The sequence below is a fragment of the Mya arenaria genome, chromosome 15, assembly GCF_026914265.1.
Source record: "Mya arenaria isolate MELC-2E11 chromosome 15, ASM2691426v1".
In the NCBI taxonomy this organism is placed as follows: Eukaryota; Metazoa; Mollusca; class Bivalvia; order Myida; family Myidae; genus Mya; species Mya arenaria.
The window spans coordinates 44,948,186-44,967,494 of record NC_069136.1 but is presented as its reverse complement, the minus strand read 5'-3'; the positions used below and the strand labels follow the sequence as shown (position 1 = coordinate 44,967,494).

The following is a 19,309-nucleotide window of genomic DNA, read 5'->3' as shown; positions in this document are numbered from 1 at the left end:
AAAACATCTGCGATCTATTTTTTTTGTCAGCAGTCTTATATAACTGGTTTCCATGGATTTTCGCAAAAATGTGCTCGTTGCAAGACAAAAAATAAACAAGTTGTTAAAACGTTCATTCTGTGAAAGTGCAGCTTTTAAAAATGTGGTTAGTTTCAATAACATCTGTTATGTAACCTCTTTGGAAAAATATTGATTCAATTCAAAATGCATTCATGAATAAGTATACATGTTCAAATACCATTTTCATTTCCATTTCATCCTCCGTTGCATATAATCAAATTGTCAGATGCGTCGTTTTCGATTTCGGCCAACCGGTGAACCATCACTATTATCGACGCTGGTCAGGCATTTGAATAATAGCCTCCGGAGTAGTTCATTAAACACAATAAAATATTCAATGAATGGAGTGTGAGAATTTCTTTATCCGTTCCGATAGAGATGCCCTAAGTGAAGAATCAGCGTTGAGTACGGATGAAGGCTGAGACTATATAAGTTGTGAATATACAGGAGAATGGTAAGTTTCATTTTCATAAATATTTTCTTATGCATTACTTTTTTCTTTAAATTGTCGTATAAGTTTTGATGTTATACTTAACTTGTCTGAGGTGATGGTGTACAAATGGCCTAGTAGATGAATTGTGGTTTTGTTTTGTTACATTATATAAAGGATTCTATTTTATTTCGATGAATGTTTGAAATATCCACCCTTCCATTATTTTTAAAAGGATATCTTGCTCTGGAAGCCCTTTTTGCGCAGCGGTCGACATTAAATTTCTTATCTTCATTTTCCGTTAAGGAGGTTCTTGTAAGTTACAAATTTAAAGGATGAACCAGAACAAAATATAATTTCAAACACTTATATATACAAATAAGTCATTGATTTGGATTGAATTGTGTTGAATTGAATTGAATTACCACAACTTACATGAAAACATTTAAATCATTGTCATTTAAACCTTTTTAGAAGAGGAAAACAGGTGAAGCAATATTCGCAATTGTTAAAAAGATCTGACTCGTTTATTCCATTTTTAGCTTCTCGGGTAAAATCAGTTATTTGAGTTCCGAATTTCACCTTCCATTTTTTTTTACATTACCTGCAATATGTAATGAGCAGTATAACTCTGTGTCCGTACATTCAGCTGCTGTCGCACACATTTTTGCACAAATCCAATCACTTAATAATCACATCTGTATTGATCTTTAATTGCATCATATGTTAGGCCGCTATACATGTATTTTTCGTACTCTACACTAGATGTGTCTGAAGAGTTATGTATTAGCTAAGACAAGATATAAGATATTAGTAAAATGTTTTTGAAATAGGAAAAGTGTATATCATCAGAATAAGTCGTTGAAATAGGAAAAGAGTATAGGAATAAGTCGTTGAAATAGGACAAATGTATAGGAATTAGTCGTTGAAATAGGAAAAAAGTTTAGGAATAAGTCGTTGAAAATGGAGAATTGTATATATATAGGAATAAGTCTTTGAAATAGGAAATATGTTTAGGAATAAGTCGTTGAAATAGGAGAAGTGTATGTGAATAAGTCGTTGAAATAGGAGAAGTGTATATGTATAGGAATACGTCGTTGAAATAGGAAATGTGTATAGGAATAAGTCGTTGAAATAGGAAAAGTGTATATGAATAAGTCGTTGAAATAGGAGAAGTGTTTATGAATATGTCGTTGAAACAGGGGAAGTGTATAGGAATAAGTCGTTGAAATAGGAAAAGTGTATAGGAATAAGTCGTTGAAATCTAAAGAAAAATGTGAAACGTTTTAATAAACGTGATATGCGCTTGCAAGGAAAGCATTTGAATACTTATGAATACATACGTACATGTATGGCGGTCGTATTTTTTTTATTTATTGCAGAACTTCGGAAAGATGTCAGTTTCAGGACATTTTAATTTTTACTTGCAGATTCAACCGATCCGGCGGTGTTGTGTACGGAATATACGGTGAGTTGTACTTTGTTTGTATGCCGGTTTGCTTGTTCGTTCATCATCATTAAACTTGGTCACATTGCTTATGGAGATATATCTCGGACGTGTTAGTTAGATAGCACGAATGTCCATGGCACCCGCCAGTCATGGCCAAAATACAGAATTGATAGTGTCAACTCAGTAAATAGGAGAACATGCTCTCCTTAAGTGGAGTATCCATATATCAACACAATGTCCTAGTGTTTTCGGCAAAATATTTCTAATAAGTACGACAACCAACCGGGGAGTTCCAGACAACGCAATATCCCAGTGTTTTCGGCAAAAAAATTCTAACAAGTACGACAACCAACCGGGGAGTTCCAGACAACGCAATATCCCAGTGTCTTCGGCAAAAAAATTCTAACAAGTACGACAACCAACCGGGGAGTTCCAGACAACGCAATATCCCAGTGTTTTCGGCAAAAAAATTCTAACAAGTACGACAACCAACCGGGGAGTTCCAGACAGCCAAATGTTTTGACCTTAAATTGAAAAAGGAATTAATAAAATTGACAGTGCTCTCTATTATTGACGGGAAATGTTTATAGAAAACAATTATATCGGGCGAGTTTGACACATATCGATAAAGTAACAGCTACTCTTGAGTTAATTTCTGATGACCATACAGTTTTGACCATGTCCACTGCCTTCACGTGCCTTGGTGACTCGTTCCATATTTTTGTATGACATTCCGACTTTTACTTTCACATATATTTGGGGCACTGTGTTTTTGTGTTTTAAACCATTTACGAATTCCTTCAAAATGTTTTGTTATATGGTGAAAATTAAGTACGCGAAGTCGCTTTCTTCTAACCTCACTAACCCTAACCCCCTTTGTACACTGCGGTATTTCTGCAATCCCTTTCAACCGTATTCGGTCGCTGACACATTTATCTATAAGATCATTGTTAGTACAATATACAAAATACAAGAATATATATTTCACGTCGGATATTTATACATTACAACACTAATTCGCAGATATAATTTCCGATCAAATGTAAATCAAATAACATATCAATAATGCAACACACAGAACCTGGATGATAATACATAAATGCATTCAAATAAGATTAAAGACAAATAGTTTTAGCAAAAAAGTTAAGATACAGTATAATTCTATATCAGATGATTATAAATACATCGATTCTGAATAGAATGAGCACAATAACCATACTTATGAGGAAAATAAAAGTATCAAGATGTTTACTAGAAGATGTGTTTATAATACATGTAACTATGATTTCTAGATCATGCAGACGATGTGTTTTTGTCTGATTTTAATATTCAAAAAATAGTTTTAGCTAAATCAAAAAAGCAATTAATATTGATACAAAAGCAGAATTCAAAAAATAAAATACAAAAAGCAGCGCATAGCACATAGTATTACAGAAATATCCGAGTGACAAATGAAAAGAAAGATGTACTTAGAATAAAAATAATGTATGATGTCAGTATTAAATATCAACCCCGAAGACTCGTTTTGAAACCAAGACACGAAGCAAAGAGTTTTATCACAATTTCGTTATTTTCATTGCCCTGTGAAATGCCATACGATAGGAAAATACCCTTTTTAAGTTCTAATTTTTACACAGAACAATATCGTTATTAGAACCGTTAATACCGTCCGTTTGGAATAGGTTTTGTACAATGTTGTACCATGGAGGACCACGCGGTCGAAACATGTTTGATTAAAAACAACCTTTATGAGCAAACAATTGTATAAACGATTAATGAAAATCCAAAAACATCAAGAGACATAAAAAAGTATGTCTTATACCGTTATTACAAATTTTTGAACACATTTATTAGAATTTAATAACTCTTAGATCACGTTTTTTTATAGCATAGTATCCGATTAATCACGTTTTTTATAGCATAGTACCCGATTAATCACGTTTTTATAGCATAGTATCCGATTAATCAAAGCTAAGAAAAAAAGTTTCGCATTATTTTTGCTTATTTAGAATAATCTTATTTTTATAAATGGGTAAACTTGAAAAATCAATGGCAATTCTTTACATACATACACATCAGTATGCATGATATACTGTATGAACTGTACGAAACCCAATTATGCAATAAGCATGGCCTTATCATGTTCTTATTACTTCCCTTTCTCACTTCATGGTCATATGATATGTTAACATAATTAATACCTAATATACTTTATGTGTTTAATTGTTATGAAATACACATAATTCTATGTTAAAAAGCTTGCATATTTTCTTAATTTGACCATGAACGTATTAGGAAATGGATTTAAGTGAAGAAATGAATTATTAAAAATAAGATGTTTTATGAATAGCATCATAGTTTTGTATTACCAATCGTTATCCACTGGAAGAATATCGGCTTGTGTCACATTTAACACATAACTAAAAACATCAAACCTTAAGTTTATAATTGAAAATTTTACAAAATCTGGATTTTTATGCCCCAAAGGAAGGAATACAGGAATATGTCTGCTCGTCTGTTCGTCCATCAATCTGTTCCCAGGGTCAACCATCAATATCTGAAGAAAGCTAGGCCCAGGATTCTTAAACTTTGAAGGCATGTTGGCCATGATACTGAGGTCAGTTGGTCTAACGTCAATGTCATGGTGACATTGAGATTACGTTCAGCTAGAGCTTTCAGATTTCCGATCAAACTATAAAGAACATTTAGGCTCACGGATCTTAAACTTTCTAGGTAGAACTGTCATAACCATGGTATGAGTTCCATTAGTTTTAAGGTCAGTGGGTTAAAGGTCAAGATCGAGGTGACCTATAGTTATAAATTGGTTTACATTCAATATCGGTAGAACGCTTTGGGCCTCAAACTTTGTAGGCAGGTTTGTCAAGATTTACCTTTAGCGTTTTTAATTCATTCATGATTGTTTGGATAAGAGTGAGACTGTGATTGCAAACTGGTTTAGATACCCAGTTATTTTTTTACTGACCGTTCCGAGGCGGTACCTAACAATCCTTGATAAATACACCTAGTTTTTATATAGTATATATGCACTTTGTTGTTTATGGAGTTTTGTGTTGTTGTTCCATGTTTCTTGTTTGTGATTGCTTTTTATGTTCCAAGTCTTTGGGGTTTACCCTGTGCTATTAGGGTACTTTTGGCTACTGAGCTTGTTTCTGTAGCTTTTCATATGAATATTGTTCCCTTCCGAAATTCTTACCATTATTTAAGCTATATATGTACATGAAACCATTAATTGCCATTCACCTCTACCTTCTACTTAACAGTAACAACAGTCAAAGGTTTTACCGTCCATTACCATGCCACAGTTTCTAACCGTCATTAATACCAGCAACCACTTCGTAGACATGTTTTGATTGAATTGACAATAAAAAAATCTGAATTTAATGACCAGATTACTCACTTCATACATTTTACCGTCAAAATATTGGCAAGCGTATAACATACATATGAGATTAACTCCTTCCAAATGACAATTTCATTCATCCGTCTAATATACAAAAGTGCCATGTGTTGTAAAAGGCATTTGTCGATTAAGATGTTCAGTAATATTGCGAAATTAAATACATACACGATCGCATGCACTCATTAGTTTGTTAAACCCCTTTCCCCGACGATTAAAATATCTCACATATATTGAAAACGCATACCCATATTGTTTAATGTTCCAATGTTCTGAAACCTTCGTTCTGCGTGCCTTGTTCCTTAACTCGTGTATTGCAGAGATACATGTTTTGTTTTTTGTGGCTTTCTTGTGGCAAATTGGTCAAGATTCAATGGAATAGAAATTGTCAGCTCATCTGCTATTTTTATCCTTCTTGTATTTCTTGTTATCATATCGATCAGGACTTTGTACCTCTATATTCACATTTCAGGGGTGTAACTTTTGCCCTAGTAATGTCTGTTGCTCTTTCCCTGCTGTTTCTCGAAGGCAAGCCTAGGGCAGATAAGATCAATTTTGATGACCATGAACGTGGAAGAGGGGATTCTTTCTTGGTAGGTAAACTGTTGATTTCAGATATCAGCGGTCGGTTTAAAGGTAAAATATGCTTTTCGACCTTATGTAACGAAAAACCTTTTCGTTTTATTATCTGCTTATATTCATTAGTAATATGTTGCATGACCACAAGTGGCATTACCACGTGGTTCATAAGAATGAAACATGGTTACTATTTAAGACTGTCTAACGTACCATTGTATTGTATGGTATTGATGCAAATTTTAACTGTGGAAAACAGCTGTTCCTTGATGATAAATTCTGTCTCGAAATAACTCTTCACATTATTTTGACATTTCTTTTGCATATTTCGGTCACGATAACGCATACATTAATATTTCAAAATACGTTTCTAATCTTTGTTGTCTTTATTGCTAAATGATTATCTCTATTTGCCTTAAAACTTGACACTTAATTGTTAGGTTACCCTGTGATTGACCATGTAGTTTCCATTATATTACTTTTTAAATGAATTTCAGATATATCGACCATTCTCCACTACCAAGAAAGTTGACCGTGCTGTCCGCCATGTTGCTTTTCTTAAAGTTCACAAAACCGGAAGCAGCACTGCCCAGAATATATTCCTCAGGTGAAGAATACTTATTATTGTGTAGCCAGTTCGTTTATAAGTTAAATTTAAAGAAGTGGCTGAAAGAATACGTAACATATGTTTGACATTGAACTTTTTCACTTCGAGGCTCAAATTGTCTTTCCCTGGTCATGCCATAATGATAAGGTTTCCTTGTCAGTGAACAAATGTGCTAAATACATCTTTGAAAAAAAAAGATTAAGCAGAAGCACAGGATCTTTCAAATTTAATGTTTATGGCTTCGTTCTGGTGTTTAGTGGTATTCTGGTGTTGTTGTACTCTGCAAGATTTAACAGGTTAGGTCAGAATAATAATAAGTTAACATTTGTTCTTCTACCTGCCAAATATCCGTTCTGGATAGTTAGTGTCTTTAGTCTTATACTGGTGTACGCCGTTCCGGATAGGTCTTGTGTGTTATTCTGGTGTATGCCGTTCTGGATAGTTCTTGTCTTAAATGTAATTCTGGTGTATGTCTTTCTGGGTAGTTTTTGTCTGAAGTGTTATTCTGGTGTATGCCTGTCTGGATAGTTCTTGTCTTAAGTGTTATTCTGGTGTATGCCTGTCTGGATAGTTCTTGTCTTAAGTTTCATTCTGGTGTATGCCTTTCTGGATAGTTCTTGTCTTTAGTGTTATTCTGGTGTATGCCTTTCTGGATAGTTCTTGTCTTAAGTTTCATTCTGGTGTATGCCGTTCTGGATAGTTCTTGTCTTTAGTGTTATTCTGGTGTATGCCGTTCTGGATAGTTCTTGTGTTTAGTGTTATTCTGGTGTATGCCGTTCTGGATAGTTCTTGTGTTTAGTGTTATTCTGGTGTATGACTTTCTGGATAGTTCTTGTCTTAAGTGTTATTTTGGTGTATGCCGTTCTGGATAGTTCTTGTGTTTAGTGTTATTTTGGTGTATGCCGTTCTGGATAGTTCTTGTGTTTAGTGTTATTTTGGTGTATGCCGTTCTGGATAGTTCTTGTGTTTAGTGTTATTTTGGTGTATGCCGTTCTGGATAGTTCTTGTCTTAAGTGTTATTTTGGTGTATGTCTTTCTGGATAGTTCTTGTGTTTAGTGTTATTCTGGTGTATGCCGTTCTGGATAGTTCTTGTCTTAAATGTAATTCTGGTGTATGTCTTTCTGGGTAGTTTTTGTCTGAAGTGTTGTTCTAGTTTATGCCGTTCTGGATAGTTCTTGTCTTAAGTGTTATTTTGGTGTATGCCGTTCTGGATAGTTCTTGTGTTTAGTGTTATTCTGGTGTATGTCGTTCTGGATAGTTCTTGTCTTAAATGTAATTCTGGTGTATGTCTTTCTGGGTAGTTTTTGTCTGAAGTGTTGTTCTAGTTAATGCCGTTCTGGATAGTTCTTGTGTTTAGTGTTATTTTGGTGTATGTCTTTCTGGATAGTTCTTGTGTTTAGTGTTATTCTGGTGTATGCCGTTCTGGATAGTTCTTGTGTTTAGTGTTATTTTGGTGTATGCCGTTCTGGATAGTTCTTGTGTTTAGTGTAATTCTGGTGTATGTCTTTCTGGGTAGTTTTTGTCTGAAGTGTTGTTCTAGTTTATGCCGTTCTGGATAGTTCTTGTGTTAAGCGTTATTCTGGTGTATGCCGTTCTGGATAGTTCTTGTGTTTAACGTTATTCTGGTGTATGCCGTTCTGGATAGTTCTTGTGTTTAGTGTTATTCTGGTGTATGCCTTTCTGGATAGTTCTTGTCTTAAGTTTCATTCTGGTGTATGCCGTTCTTGATAGTTCTTGTCTTTAGTGTTATTCTTCTGTATGCCGTTCTTGGTAATTCTTGTTTTTACAGTTTTTCTCGTGTATTCATTCATTATAAAATATAATAGGTTCTGTTAATTTTTCTGCTAATTTTATAGAAAATTTTGGTGTAATTGCAATAAAACAGGATATATATATATTTTGACTTCTATCTTTTTGTTTATAGTTTGATTCTCATGTTGAGCATCAAATTATATTAAATTATATTAATATATTACTGATTTGTAGGTTTGGATGGAACCATAACTTGACATTTGTTCTTCCTCCTGCCAAAAACCCATTTGGATATCCTAACATCATTAGTCTACGAGAGGGGCCTACTTCATCAAACGTGCTACCGCCACCTGCAGGGAAACACCACGAGATTCTCTGTAATCACGTGATCTACAACAGAACCTCGTTCCGAACGTATCTTCCAAAGAATACCTTTTACGTTGGTATCTTACGGGAGCCTTACGAATGTTTTAAATCAACTCTAAATTATTTTAGGCCTGGTTATATCTTTTTAAAAATAAAATCACCGGCGCCAGGGTCTGACTATTTGACAGACCCTTTAAAATATGAACCAGAAAGTGCAATTAGTTCGATTACTAACAACAGAATGGCAGTTGAATTTGGTTGTTCAGAGAACCTGGTTAAATCTAAAAACAGAGATCAAATCATGAAATTTATAAAACAGACTGAGCAAGATTTTGGCCTTGTGATTATCACAGAGATGTTTGAAGAATCGATTCTCCTTCTAAAACGGTATCTTAACTGGTCAATTAAGGATGCTCTGTATTTAAACAAAAATATTGCCCATCGAAAGAACGTATCGGCTTTGGTTGGTCCGTATGACCGAGAATTGTACAAGCAATGGGCGACGATTGACTATGCGTTATATGATCATTTTTACAAACGATTAAGACAGCAGATTCGAAAAGAGGGAAACGATTTTGACGAGGAACTTCTTCATTTTGCGGAGATAAGAAGAATAACGAGCGAGTTTTGCTCGGTGTCGGGGAAATACAAAGACGATAAGTTGGCTGTGAAAGAGTCAAAGTGGGACGAGAAGTTCGAATTAGCTCATACCGATTGCTTACTTTTACAAAAACAGGAAATGCATTTTGTTAAAGAAATTCGGGTCAGGCAGTATGGTTCAGAAGATATTTGAGAGTGTTTGTAAGGACGCATTTGTGGACGTGTGCAATCCAGTGTAGAATAAACAAATGAAGAGACGAATCTGGAGTGATACATAACGAATCAAAGTCTACCGCTAATACATTACTCAGTTTATGTGGTATTAAGACATGTATGGTGAAATGCCAAGGATATTTCACCGAAGGATCGATTATAATACGTAACGGTGATAACTTATATGATCTGAGAATAAGTATAGTGTCACGCAGCTTTGACTTTAAAATAATATAGCTATGTTTCTTGGCGAAAATGTTGTTCATAGAGTGGTATCCAAACTGCGAAAGTGTTCAAACCAAAAACATTTGTAAGCTGGTGACAGGGAAGTATTAAGTTTTTATTTTAGACAAAAATGCTCTTTATCTGTATATTTTTGCTATCTGCTCTTGTAGACTCTGTATCTAATTTACTATATGCGATTTTCACTTGTCAAATGCCATGATTTTAATGCATGCAGACTTTTAGAAATACTGTCAATTGATCAATACATTAATGTCGTTCTTGCTTGTATTGATAACATTTTAAAAATACATTAAATTTGTCTTTTATAGCTCCGATGTAAAAATTAACAAAACCATATCTATGTACAAATTCGATTCTCTTTTGAAATCCCAAAATGCCGACTAGTTTCAAAAAATATGGCTAGAACATTTAAATCTTGCTAATGCTTGTCTGACACAAAATAGTAAATCTATGCATAAGTATTTTTTTGTTTATAGCAGAGATTTAAAATGCTTATATATGCCACATAATGGGGAGTTTCGCGGTACCATTTGAACCAGTTCCCTTTTTATTAAACTTTGTTAAAGTGACACTCATATAAGAAAAAAAAATCACTACAACAATCATTAAGCTTGAGTGGTGAACCTTTAACTACTTACTATATAATACAATTAATGGAAAATATCAATTACTGTTAACAAGATTGTAACCATGTATTTAACAGCTGAAAACGCACACAAATATAATATTGGTGGGTCCGAAAAGATTAACGGAGATGAACGTTAGTCTCATATGGTAGAATTATGGTGGAAGTGTTTTCCGCACCTTTCTGTATTTAAAAAAAGCAATGACATACAATTTATACCAACTCATGTCACCTACGAAATCTTACAAATCTTTTACATTCATTTTATACATTAAACTATTGGAAACATTGAATCCGCTATGTTCCGTGTGTACATATCATTTCTGACAAACACTAGTTTAACAGCATGCTATTGTCAAACGTATGCAGTCATTCCATTTTGTCTTTTAGTATCAATAAACAAAGTTAAACATACGTGCCAATTTTGAATTTGATCCTTTGCTCTCAATAGATATTTAAATAATGTATTAATATCTTCAACCTTCCACAGCAATTATGGTTTGTTTCCTCAAAAAGGTATGTCTATGATCGGACCACCGAACATACAGGGTACATTCCATCGGCGTGGCTCGAAAAGTAACTTACGAGTTATAAGTGCATGGACATACGGAGCATTCAAACTTACTGTTTTGCCGTTGGGCAAATAAAATAAGGACATGTTTAAGCCTAGTTGGGCATATTTGTTGTTTTGGCCAATGGGCCCAAATGTCCATAAAGTTTATGTCTGATTTATTAAATATTAAATGTTTTAATTAAAGTAGAAAGTACGCATGCCATTACCGCCAAGTTGGACGGAATCTTAGTTGACTAGTCGTTTGTGTGTTATATGTATTGTGTTATTCAAAGAGCTATGCCATTTACTGGCAAACCAAAATAAAACATCTCTTATTGAAAAGACACAGAGTGTTTGTGTTTACTTATTGACAATCATAGTCTGGGGGGTGTCATGGTTGGTTTCCGATAATCAACGGGTTCTAGTTCGTCGTTGTTGAGTGAAAATTTAAAGTGTCTCCATGACCTTCTATTTGTACCAAAAATCATGACTTCTTTTTTATGTTGACCACAAGCTTCCCATGCTGAATATATTCATTAAAATCTAATAGGCCTTCCTGAAAATCGTTTGGTGGTCTGGCCAGTATAATTGTATCAGCGGCGTACAGTTGGAAATTATTTTTAAGTTTTTAATAATTCGTCAACTCTTCGGCTTATATTCAATTGTTCTATCATTATTTGTAGTATCCAGAAATTCGTAAATGTCATACAGGTAATTGGAGAATAATATCGGATATTTTTTTTCTCCCTGGCGTAAGCCTATGTGTAAAGAAAATATTGCAGAACTGTTTCCATTTAATTGGACTCAAGACTTGGTGGCCAAGTACTTACTACGCACTGTTCTAAGATTCTTACTGTCTATGCCCAAACATGTTTTTTTCTAGTTATCAAGTCAAATCAACGTTTGAAATCGACGTACATACGAAGACCTATTGTTTTTGTAATCCTAATTGTTCTGTTAAAATGTGCAAGGTAAAATATGATCCAAGGTGGAACGACTTTTCCAAACCTGCTTGATTTTCAAAAATAGTTTTGTACTTGTCTGTGAATTTAGTCACCCGTTCGTTTGCACAGCAGTAAACATTTACGTAGGCAATTGTTAATTGAGCGATAGTTTTCAGGAGATGTTTAGAACCATCCTGCTTGTTAATTGGTATAATGTAATATCCTGTGTTGGAAAAGGCCGTTATTTAGAATGCAGATAAAGAATGGAACGCACATAAGTAAAATTGAATCAACCTTTTCCATTTCTAAAGAAGATACAGGTGAATTAAGTGTCTCTTCATCATTATCAATATTAATGGTTACATAATCAGCACAATTGCTGGTATTTAGAGTTTAAAGGAATTCCCAATATTAGTCGTTTCGCCATTAGCTTACATTTCTTCTTTTTTGTGTAAGTACAGTATGTTTTGGATGAGTTTGCAGCACTTCCCTAAAGGTCTTGCCCTTAACAAATTATGTTGCCTTACATAGACATTTATCGTACGTTTTTCATCCTTACTTGTTAGTTGAGTAACATTCCATCATTCTCCGATTTATCAATATCATACTGCCGTTTTGCTCGATTGCATCAGTGATAAAATAATCGCTTTCAACAATATCCTCTGCATTTGAATTATGACCAATGGTATCACCACATAATAAGTCATTGTTATGGGTATTACACATATCATTAAATTCCTTTTAAATAATAAGCATTTCATCATGATTAAAAAATCTAGAAGGTTCTGGAGATATGTAAATAATACCCAATATTACATCTTTGTCTATGGACAAAGATCCCTTTTTTATGCCCTTATGTGGTACCCTCATGATATAATCAGAATGCTTTTCTATCAGTTTGCATTTAATATGCAATCCAATACCTATAGATTTATATTAAAAATGTTTTGTCTAGGTTGTGATAAAACTCATAATTCTTAATGTAAGTTATGTCTTAATTTGATAACATAGTTTCTGTACAGCAAAATATATCATAAATGTTAATTTTATCTGTGAATTGTTATTCAATCTAGATTTGATTTCGCACATATTTAGGTACTGGTGGCGAGTTTTGAGTCGTGAGGGCGTCAATGTGCTTTGTTTGAGGCTTCCAGATGGCATGTAATTGGAAAACTTGCGGGAGATGTTGTATTGTATAGGTCAGACCACCTTGTTTTGTATGCGGACATCAAACGTCTTTGTTGGTTTGTGTTGCGGCTCTCGGCCAGTACAGTGTCCAAGTCAGGAAACAGATCCCCGTATGGTTTGTCATTTTACAACAAGGGCTACTGGGAGTTTGATCCGTACATTTCTGGCTCGAAATCCGTTTCTTCCTTCCTCGAAATCATATAAAAAAGTCAGTTCATATGTAAGCTCTCGGGGTCACCGTTCATCAGCACGTTGGTGCTTTGATTGATTTTAGGAGATGCATTAAATGGTTCTCAATGGTAACACCTATAATCTGGACTGACATCATATTGAAAAAATATCCATATACATTTAAACCTCTAAAAGCCTTTAAAATGCTGGACAAAAAAATACAGTTGGTGGCCATTTTGGATGATATCACTTATCGCTTAAAATTATATTCAATAGTTTTTGTTTTAATCTGAGTGATTTTGTAATACGAACTTCCCGGAAAACTCATACAAAAAGTATGTAATAAAAAAGCTCAAATTCTCCTTTGTCAACAATCTAAAACACGTCAAATGTCAAAGGTCAGCACCGATGGGTGGCCTTCACTGTTCAGCTGGTGAACGGCCCGGTCCGTCTACAAACGCATTGCACTGACCTCTGAGAGTGAGAGCGAATAAATACCATACAAAACAAACTCTCAAAGTAGGGAAACCGGTTTTGAATCCACTGTTTATCCACGCTTGTAAAATGTGTACACTTTGGACCTTACAAATATTTCATTTTGTAAATGGCGACAATTGTAAGTCGGTACTATTTATTCAATCGTTTTGTTTTCATTTGTTTTGTAGATTAAGAACGTAAATCCATTAAAGAAAGTCTATTGAAACATGTTTATCCACTGTTTGAATACGAGTAGTAATTATTCTTTAAATTACTGATGGACAACTTTGCAAAAGTTATATGCATGAAAGCGGATATTTAGAAAATTATTTTGAAATACCAATAAATATTAGAAAAAAGGGCATTAAAGAAATATAAAGTTTATTTTACGAGTGTTATAGAATAACTATTTTATCGAGTACGTAGAAAAATACCAATTATTCTACATTTCGTTTCTTTTAAATTAACATTGACGTATACAAGAAAAGAACTGCGGAAGTCCGAATCCTTCAATATTTATCCTTTATCAGATAATATTGAAGAAACTTTGAATAACAATTGTGGTATTTATCAGTTTGTTTTTTGTGCATAAAGAACAACCTTTGATTCATAACTATGTTTAGCTAAAAGATTTAGAAGAATTTACGAAAAGTTGATACATTTTTACAGTCTATAAAACAAAGTTGTTACTGGTGAAGGATAATGATAGTGCACGGGTGGAACCTTGAACTGTGATGTGGATTTACAAGAGAAAGGTAAGTTTTATTTTCATAATAGTTATCTTATGTATAACTTGTTTATAAAAAATATTGATAGGTTCTGATGTAATACATTATTAGGCGGTAAAGAGTGTGTACAAATAGCCGTCGTAGACTCGTTGTGGAATTGAAGGCCGTTTATGTGTTTTGTTAGATCATTTCCTATGGCAAGAACTATGCTTTCTTTATATTAATTTATATCACTACAGAACAGTACAGATGGTTTATTATTACATGTACTTCTTTTCCAGTTTATTTTGACGAATTCCTAAATAATATCACAATGGTTACTTTTAAGTAGGCGTTTCGCTTGACAGAAAACATCTTTTAACTGTTTACAACTCTTATTAAGAGACGTTTTTAAGCGGTTTTGCCATATGATAAATCATACTCAAGTTGAGAAAGATTTTTCATTTTAACATCTATATCTAAAGAATTATTTATCATATTGTTAACGATGCTGTCAAACTTATGTTTATTTTTATGAAAGTTTGCATGTAATAGTTCATTATTCGAATCATTCCAAGCAATCTTCTCAAAGGCTATTGGGCTACTACAAGAATCTATATGCTCAAAAATCATTGAAAAGCCTAACGGGTAATTGCGAGAAAATTCGTTCATATCGAGAACATAAAAATCACCATTAAATGAATACAAATTTAAATTAAGATGACATATGACATAATAGACAATACTTGCCGCAAATCTGTTACGAATTCAATTACAACAAATAAAATTTCTTTCAAAAAGTCGTCCGTTCACAAATATATGCTATTCTCTTTTGCAGAGATTTAATAGTTTATTACCAAAGCCATTAGATTGCGTATCAAAATAGATCGATAGATTTTTACTTTGCATTTGCAGATTCGGCTGCGTATATTAAGGAATAAAAGGTAAGTTACAACGCATATGTTAGTTTATTTGCTCACAAATTATCATCAACAATGGACACCATGTTTATGGACGGACATTAAGCGGCCAGAAAGTCCAAGGCAACCAACAGCTATGATCATTACATTGACACACATATCCAGAATTGACATTGATAATTACCAAGCTTTATAAAAAACATTTTGTTCTTTATTTTGAGATTCAAAATAGTTCATCTATCAACAAACCTAGTTAATCTCTAGCATTGACAAGGTTTCTCCAGTTTTTATCATGCATGTATGACAGGACTATGTTATGATATTTGGCGCCCTGGTTGTTTTATTCAGATCAGTTATTTTTAGAATCGATCACGAATGCTATATTTCATTTCAGAGGTGTTACTTTTGCCCTAGTAATGATTGTTGCTGTTAGCCTGTTACTTCTCGGAGGCAAGCACAGGGCAGATGAAATCACTATTGATGACATTGAACTTGGAAGAGGGGATTCATTTGGGGTAGGTTTATTGTTGTTTTTTGGTGATGGGGAAAATGACCAAATGGCTTTTCGACTTATGTAACAAATAACCAGCTCGTTTCTTCCCTGCACATGTTAATATATAGTACGTGCATGAAATAAACCTGTGGTTAATATGTGTGGAACATTTAAAAGTATTTAAACCATCTACCTATTATATTTTATTTTATGATATCGCTGCAAATTTTACTTGCAGAAAAAGTTTGTTCTTTGTTTATAAATATCTTGATCAAAATTTCTCTTTCACACTTTCTTTTTCAAAACATTTTAAGGTTTACCGTTACCGTTACTACGTTTATAATATTACTTTTTATATGCCGCTTAGTTTCATTAACAATCTTTACCAGTTTCGTTTTTGGCGTTTGTTGATTATTCATGTTTTCTGAGTTCATTTAAACACAAACACATACAAAGTTATTTGTAAGTCTAATACTGAATTTGTCAGTGTCGTATAATTTGTAATTGTTTTTGAATACATTTTAGCTATTCCGATCACCCAGCACTACGAAGAAAGTTGACCGTGCAGTTCGTCATGTTGCTTTTCTAAAAGTTCACAAAACCGGAAGCAGCACTGCCCAAAATATATTCCTCAGGTGAGGCTTTTTGTATGAAGACAGTTAAAATAGTTCATTGCATGATACAGCCTGTTAATTATTTTCCAAATTGCCATTTGAGTATAAGGTAAATTTTAAGGAGAAATGCCTGGAAGAATAACATAAAGATTGACATGGACTAAATCATCACTGAGGATCAGATTCCATTGCCATGACTTAATTATTTAGATTTCCATGTGAGATGACAAGTTTGTTCATTACATTCTGCCAGAAGCACAGACTTGAGGTTTATGCCGTTCGGGATAGTTCTTCTCTGAAGTATTATTCTAGTGTGTTTTTTTTTCTTTATGAGATTAAATAGGCCCTGTTAAACTCTTTTTAGTCCTTTTCCACTATGTTTATAGAAAGTTTTGGCGCCATTGAAATAGAACAAGATTTAAAGGTTTCTATGTTTTTTCTGTGTATAGTTTGATTCTCATATGCATCACATTGTAATAAATGTTATTAATATATACGTAACTAATTTGTAGGTTTGGATGGAACCATAACTTGACATTTGTTCTTCCTCCTGCCAAAAACCCATTTGGATTTCCTAACATCATTAGTCTACGAGAAGGACCTACTTCATCAAACGTGCTACCGCCACCTGCAGGGAAACACCACGAGATTCTTTGTAATCACGTGATCTACAACAGAACCTCGTTCCGAACGTATCTGCCGAGGAATACCTTTTACGTCGGTATCCTACGGGAGCCTTACGAATGCTTTAAATCAACTTTAAATTATCTTAGGCCTAGCTATATCTTTTTAAGAACAGAATCGCAAGCGCCAGGGACTGAATATTTGAAAGACCCTTTAAAGTATGAGCCAAAAAAATCAATGACATCGTATACGAACAACAGAATGGCAGTTGAGCTTGGGTGTCCAGATAGCCTGGTTAAATCTAAAAATAGCGATCAAATTATGAATTTTATAAAGCAGACAGACCAAGATTTTGGCCTTGTGATTATCGCAGAGATGTTTGAAGAATCGATTCTCCTTCTAAAACGGTATCTTAACTGGTCAATTAAGGATGCTCTGTATTTAGACAAAAATATTGCCCATCGAAAGAGCGCATCCGCTTTGGTTGGTCCGTATGACCGAGAATTGTACAAGCAATGGGCGACGATTGACTATGCGTTATATGATCATTTTTACATACGATTAAGACAGCAGATTCGAAAAGAGGGAAACGATTTTGACGAGGAACTTCTTCATTTTGCTGAGATAAGAAGAATGACAACCGAGTTTTGCACAGCGACAAAGAAATACAAAGACGCTACTTTGGTTGTGAAAGAGTCGAAGTGGAACGAGAAGTTCGAATTATCCCATTCCTATTGCATACTTTTACAAAAACAGGAAATGCCTTTTGTTCAAGAAATTCGGGTCAGGCAGTATGGTTCAGAAGATATTTGAGAGTGTTTGTTCGGATGAGATTGATGGACGTGTGCAATCATATGTGTTCATGAAACTACTTATGAGTCTCCACGTGTGATACATAACGATGCAAATGCTACCGCTAGTGTATTTGTGTGTTATCAGTATGTAGGTTTGAAAGTTTGGATTACTTTTTATTTAACGTTGTAAGAGCGATGTGATCGACGTCAACCATCAATCTTTAGTGGTCTATAGTGTGTTATTAGTATAACAATGTGCTGAAGATGTGTTCAACGTATGCTGGTGATTACTGCGTTTGATACAAGCATTATATGTGAGTTGCATTTTTGATCGGTACAAAGTTCAGCAACTGTTGTATCGGTTTGTTAACATTAAGCGCATACGAAGTGGTGCTTAACTGGTGCTTAACAATGCCTAGATAAGGCGAAGAGCATGTATGATATGTCATGCTCCCACCTAAGATAAGTAGATCCAATAATTTAACCATGCTAGAAATTCTTATCTTTCCCACGGGCGAAGATAAAATGCCCGTATGGAACTCATTATTAATGGTCACCACATTGTAATTACCTCCCTTGTTGAAGACTGTCGTTTGTAGCATCATGGAAACCTTGTCTTGTGGCAATATTTAGAACGCCAATTAATTATTTCTCGCTTCAACTGTGAGCATCAATCAATTTTCATGCACCTTTTAAGAAATAATGCTTCACTCTCCTTAGAACTATTTAAATACCGATCTGGCCATTAACATAATCTGCGCGCATATCCATGACAACCACGAATTATCGCATATCCATACGCAATTATTTTCATTAAGCACAAAAGAGTTCCAGCAAAAAATACATTTTTACTTAATTTTGTTTGTTTTACACTCTCGGCCATGGAAGATACTTATATGTCACCGAAGTATTGATTAAACATAACGATCATATCTTATATGCTATGAGCTGGACACCAGTGAATGTTTTTTGTATCATGTAGTTTGATCGTAATATAGTTTAGCTATGTTTCTTAGCGAAAATGTTGTTTAGGCAGTGTTATGCAAGCTGCAAAATTTTTCAGAACAAAAACTTCATTGTAAGCTAATTTGTCCAATATGATTCTAAAAGTTGTAAAAGACCATTTGTAACTTTCTCAACTCGCTTTCAACATTTTCTTTAAATCTAAATGCATTATACAATCAACGGTTCAATCTAAATACAGTCTAACCCCGTTGGATCGAACTCGTTTGGCTCGAACTCCTCTTTGGCTCGAACTGGATGCTAAGGACCCATTTTTTAAAACTGAAGATAAAAATTCTTGGTTGGCTCGATTTGTTTCGAGGCTCGTGGTATTTTCACCGATCCCTGGGACTTCGAGTCAACGGGGTTCGACTGTATATGACAAGAGGTCCGCTCATCTAACGCCGCCGATCATGCGGGTTTCGGTCGGAAAGGGCCATAACTGAACAAATATTAAAGTCAGAGAAAAGCAAAATGA

The 19,309-nt window shown here is 34.2% G+C and overlaps 1 protein-coding gene across 5 annotated transcripts; it reads left to right on the top strand.

Moving 5' to 3' along the window:
• Positions 1-240: 240 nt before the first annotated feature.
• LOC128219749 (galactose-3-O-sulfotransferase 2-like) lies at positions 241-18,651 on the top strand. Of its 5 annotated transcripts, XM_052927705.1 has the most exons (7): positions 241-514; positions 1,921-1,958; positions 14,347-14,432; positions 15,300-15,328; positions 15,699-15,819; positions 16,323-16,432; positions 16,924-18,651. In XM_052927705.1, the coding sequence occupies exons 3-7, from the start codon at positions 14,412-14,414 to the stop codon at positions 17,846-17,848; spliced, it is 1,206 nt and encodes a 401-aa protein (XP_052783665.1). In that variant the 5' UTR covers positions 241-514; positions 1,921-1,958; positions 14,347-14,411; the 3' UTR covers positions 17,849-18,651. The 5 variants fall into 5 exon arrangements, 3 of the variants coding, with proteins under 3 accessions (XP_052783665.1, XP_052783667.1, XP_052783664.1); XM_052927707.1 differs by lacking the exons at positions 14,347-14,432; positions 15,300-15,328; positions 15,699-15,819; positions 16,323-16,432; positions 16,924-18,651 and adding exons at positions 5,831-5,951; positions 6,432-6,541; positions 8,529-11,218 and having other exon boundaries at positions 266-514; XM_052927704.1 differs by lacking the exons at positions 241-514; positions 14,347-14,432; positions 15,300-15,328; ... (1 more) ...; positions 16,323-16,432; positions 16,924-18,651 and adding exons at positions 5,831-5,951; positions 6,432-6,541; positions 8,529-11,218 and having other exon boundaries at positions 1,251-1,958.
• The last annotated feature ends 658 nt before the right edge of the window (positions 18,652-19,309 follow it).

What these genes read in the sequence shown, in the direction of transcription:
- LOC128219749 (XM_052927704.1), top strand. Translation starts at nt 1,822, where the DNA reads ATGAATACATACGTACATGTATGGCGGTCGTATTTTTTTTATTTATTG. An exon ending in GAAGAGGGGATTCTTTCTTG is followed by an intron (nt 5,952 to 6,431) that starts GTAGGTAAACTG and finishes AATGAATTTCAG; the next exon opens with ATATATCGACCATTCTCCAC. An exon ending in GCCCAGAATATATTCCTCAG is followed by an intron (nt 6,542 to 8,528) that starts GTGAAGAATACT and finishes ACTGATTTGTAG; the next exon opens with GTTTGGATGGAACCATAACT.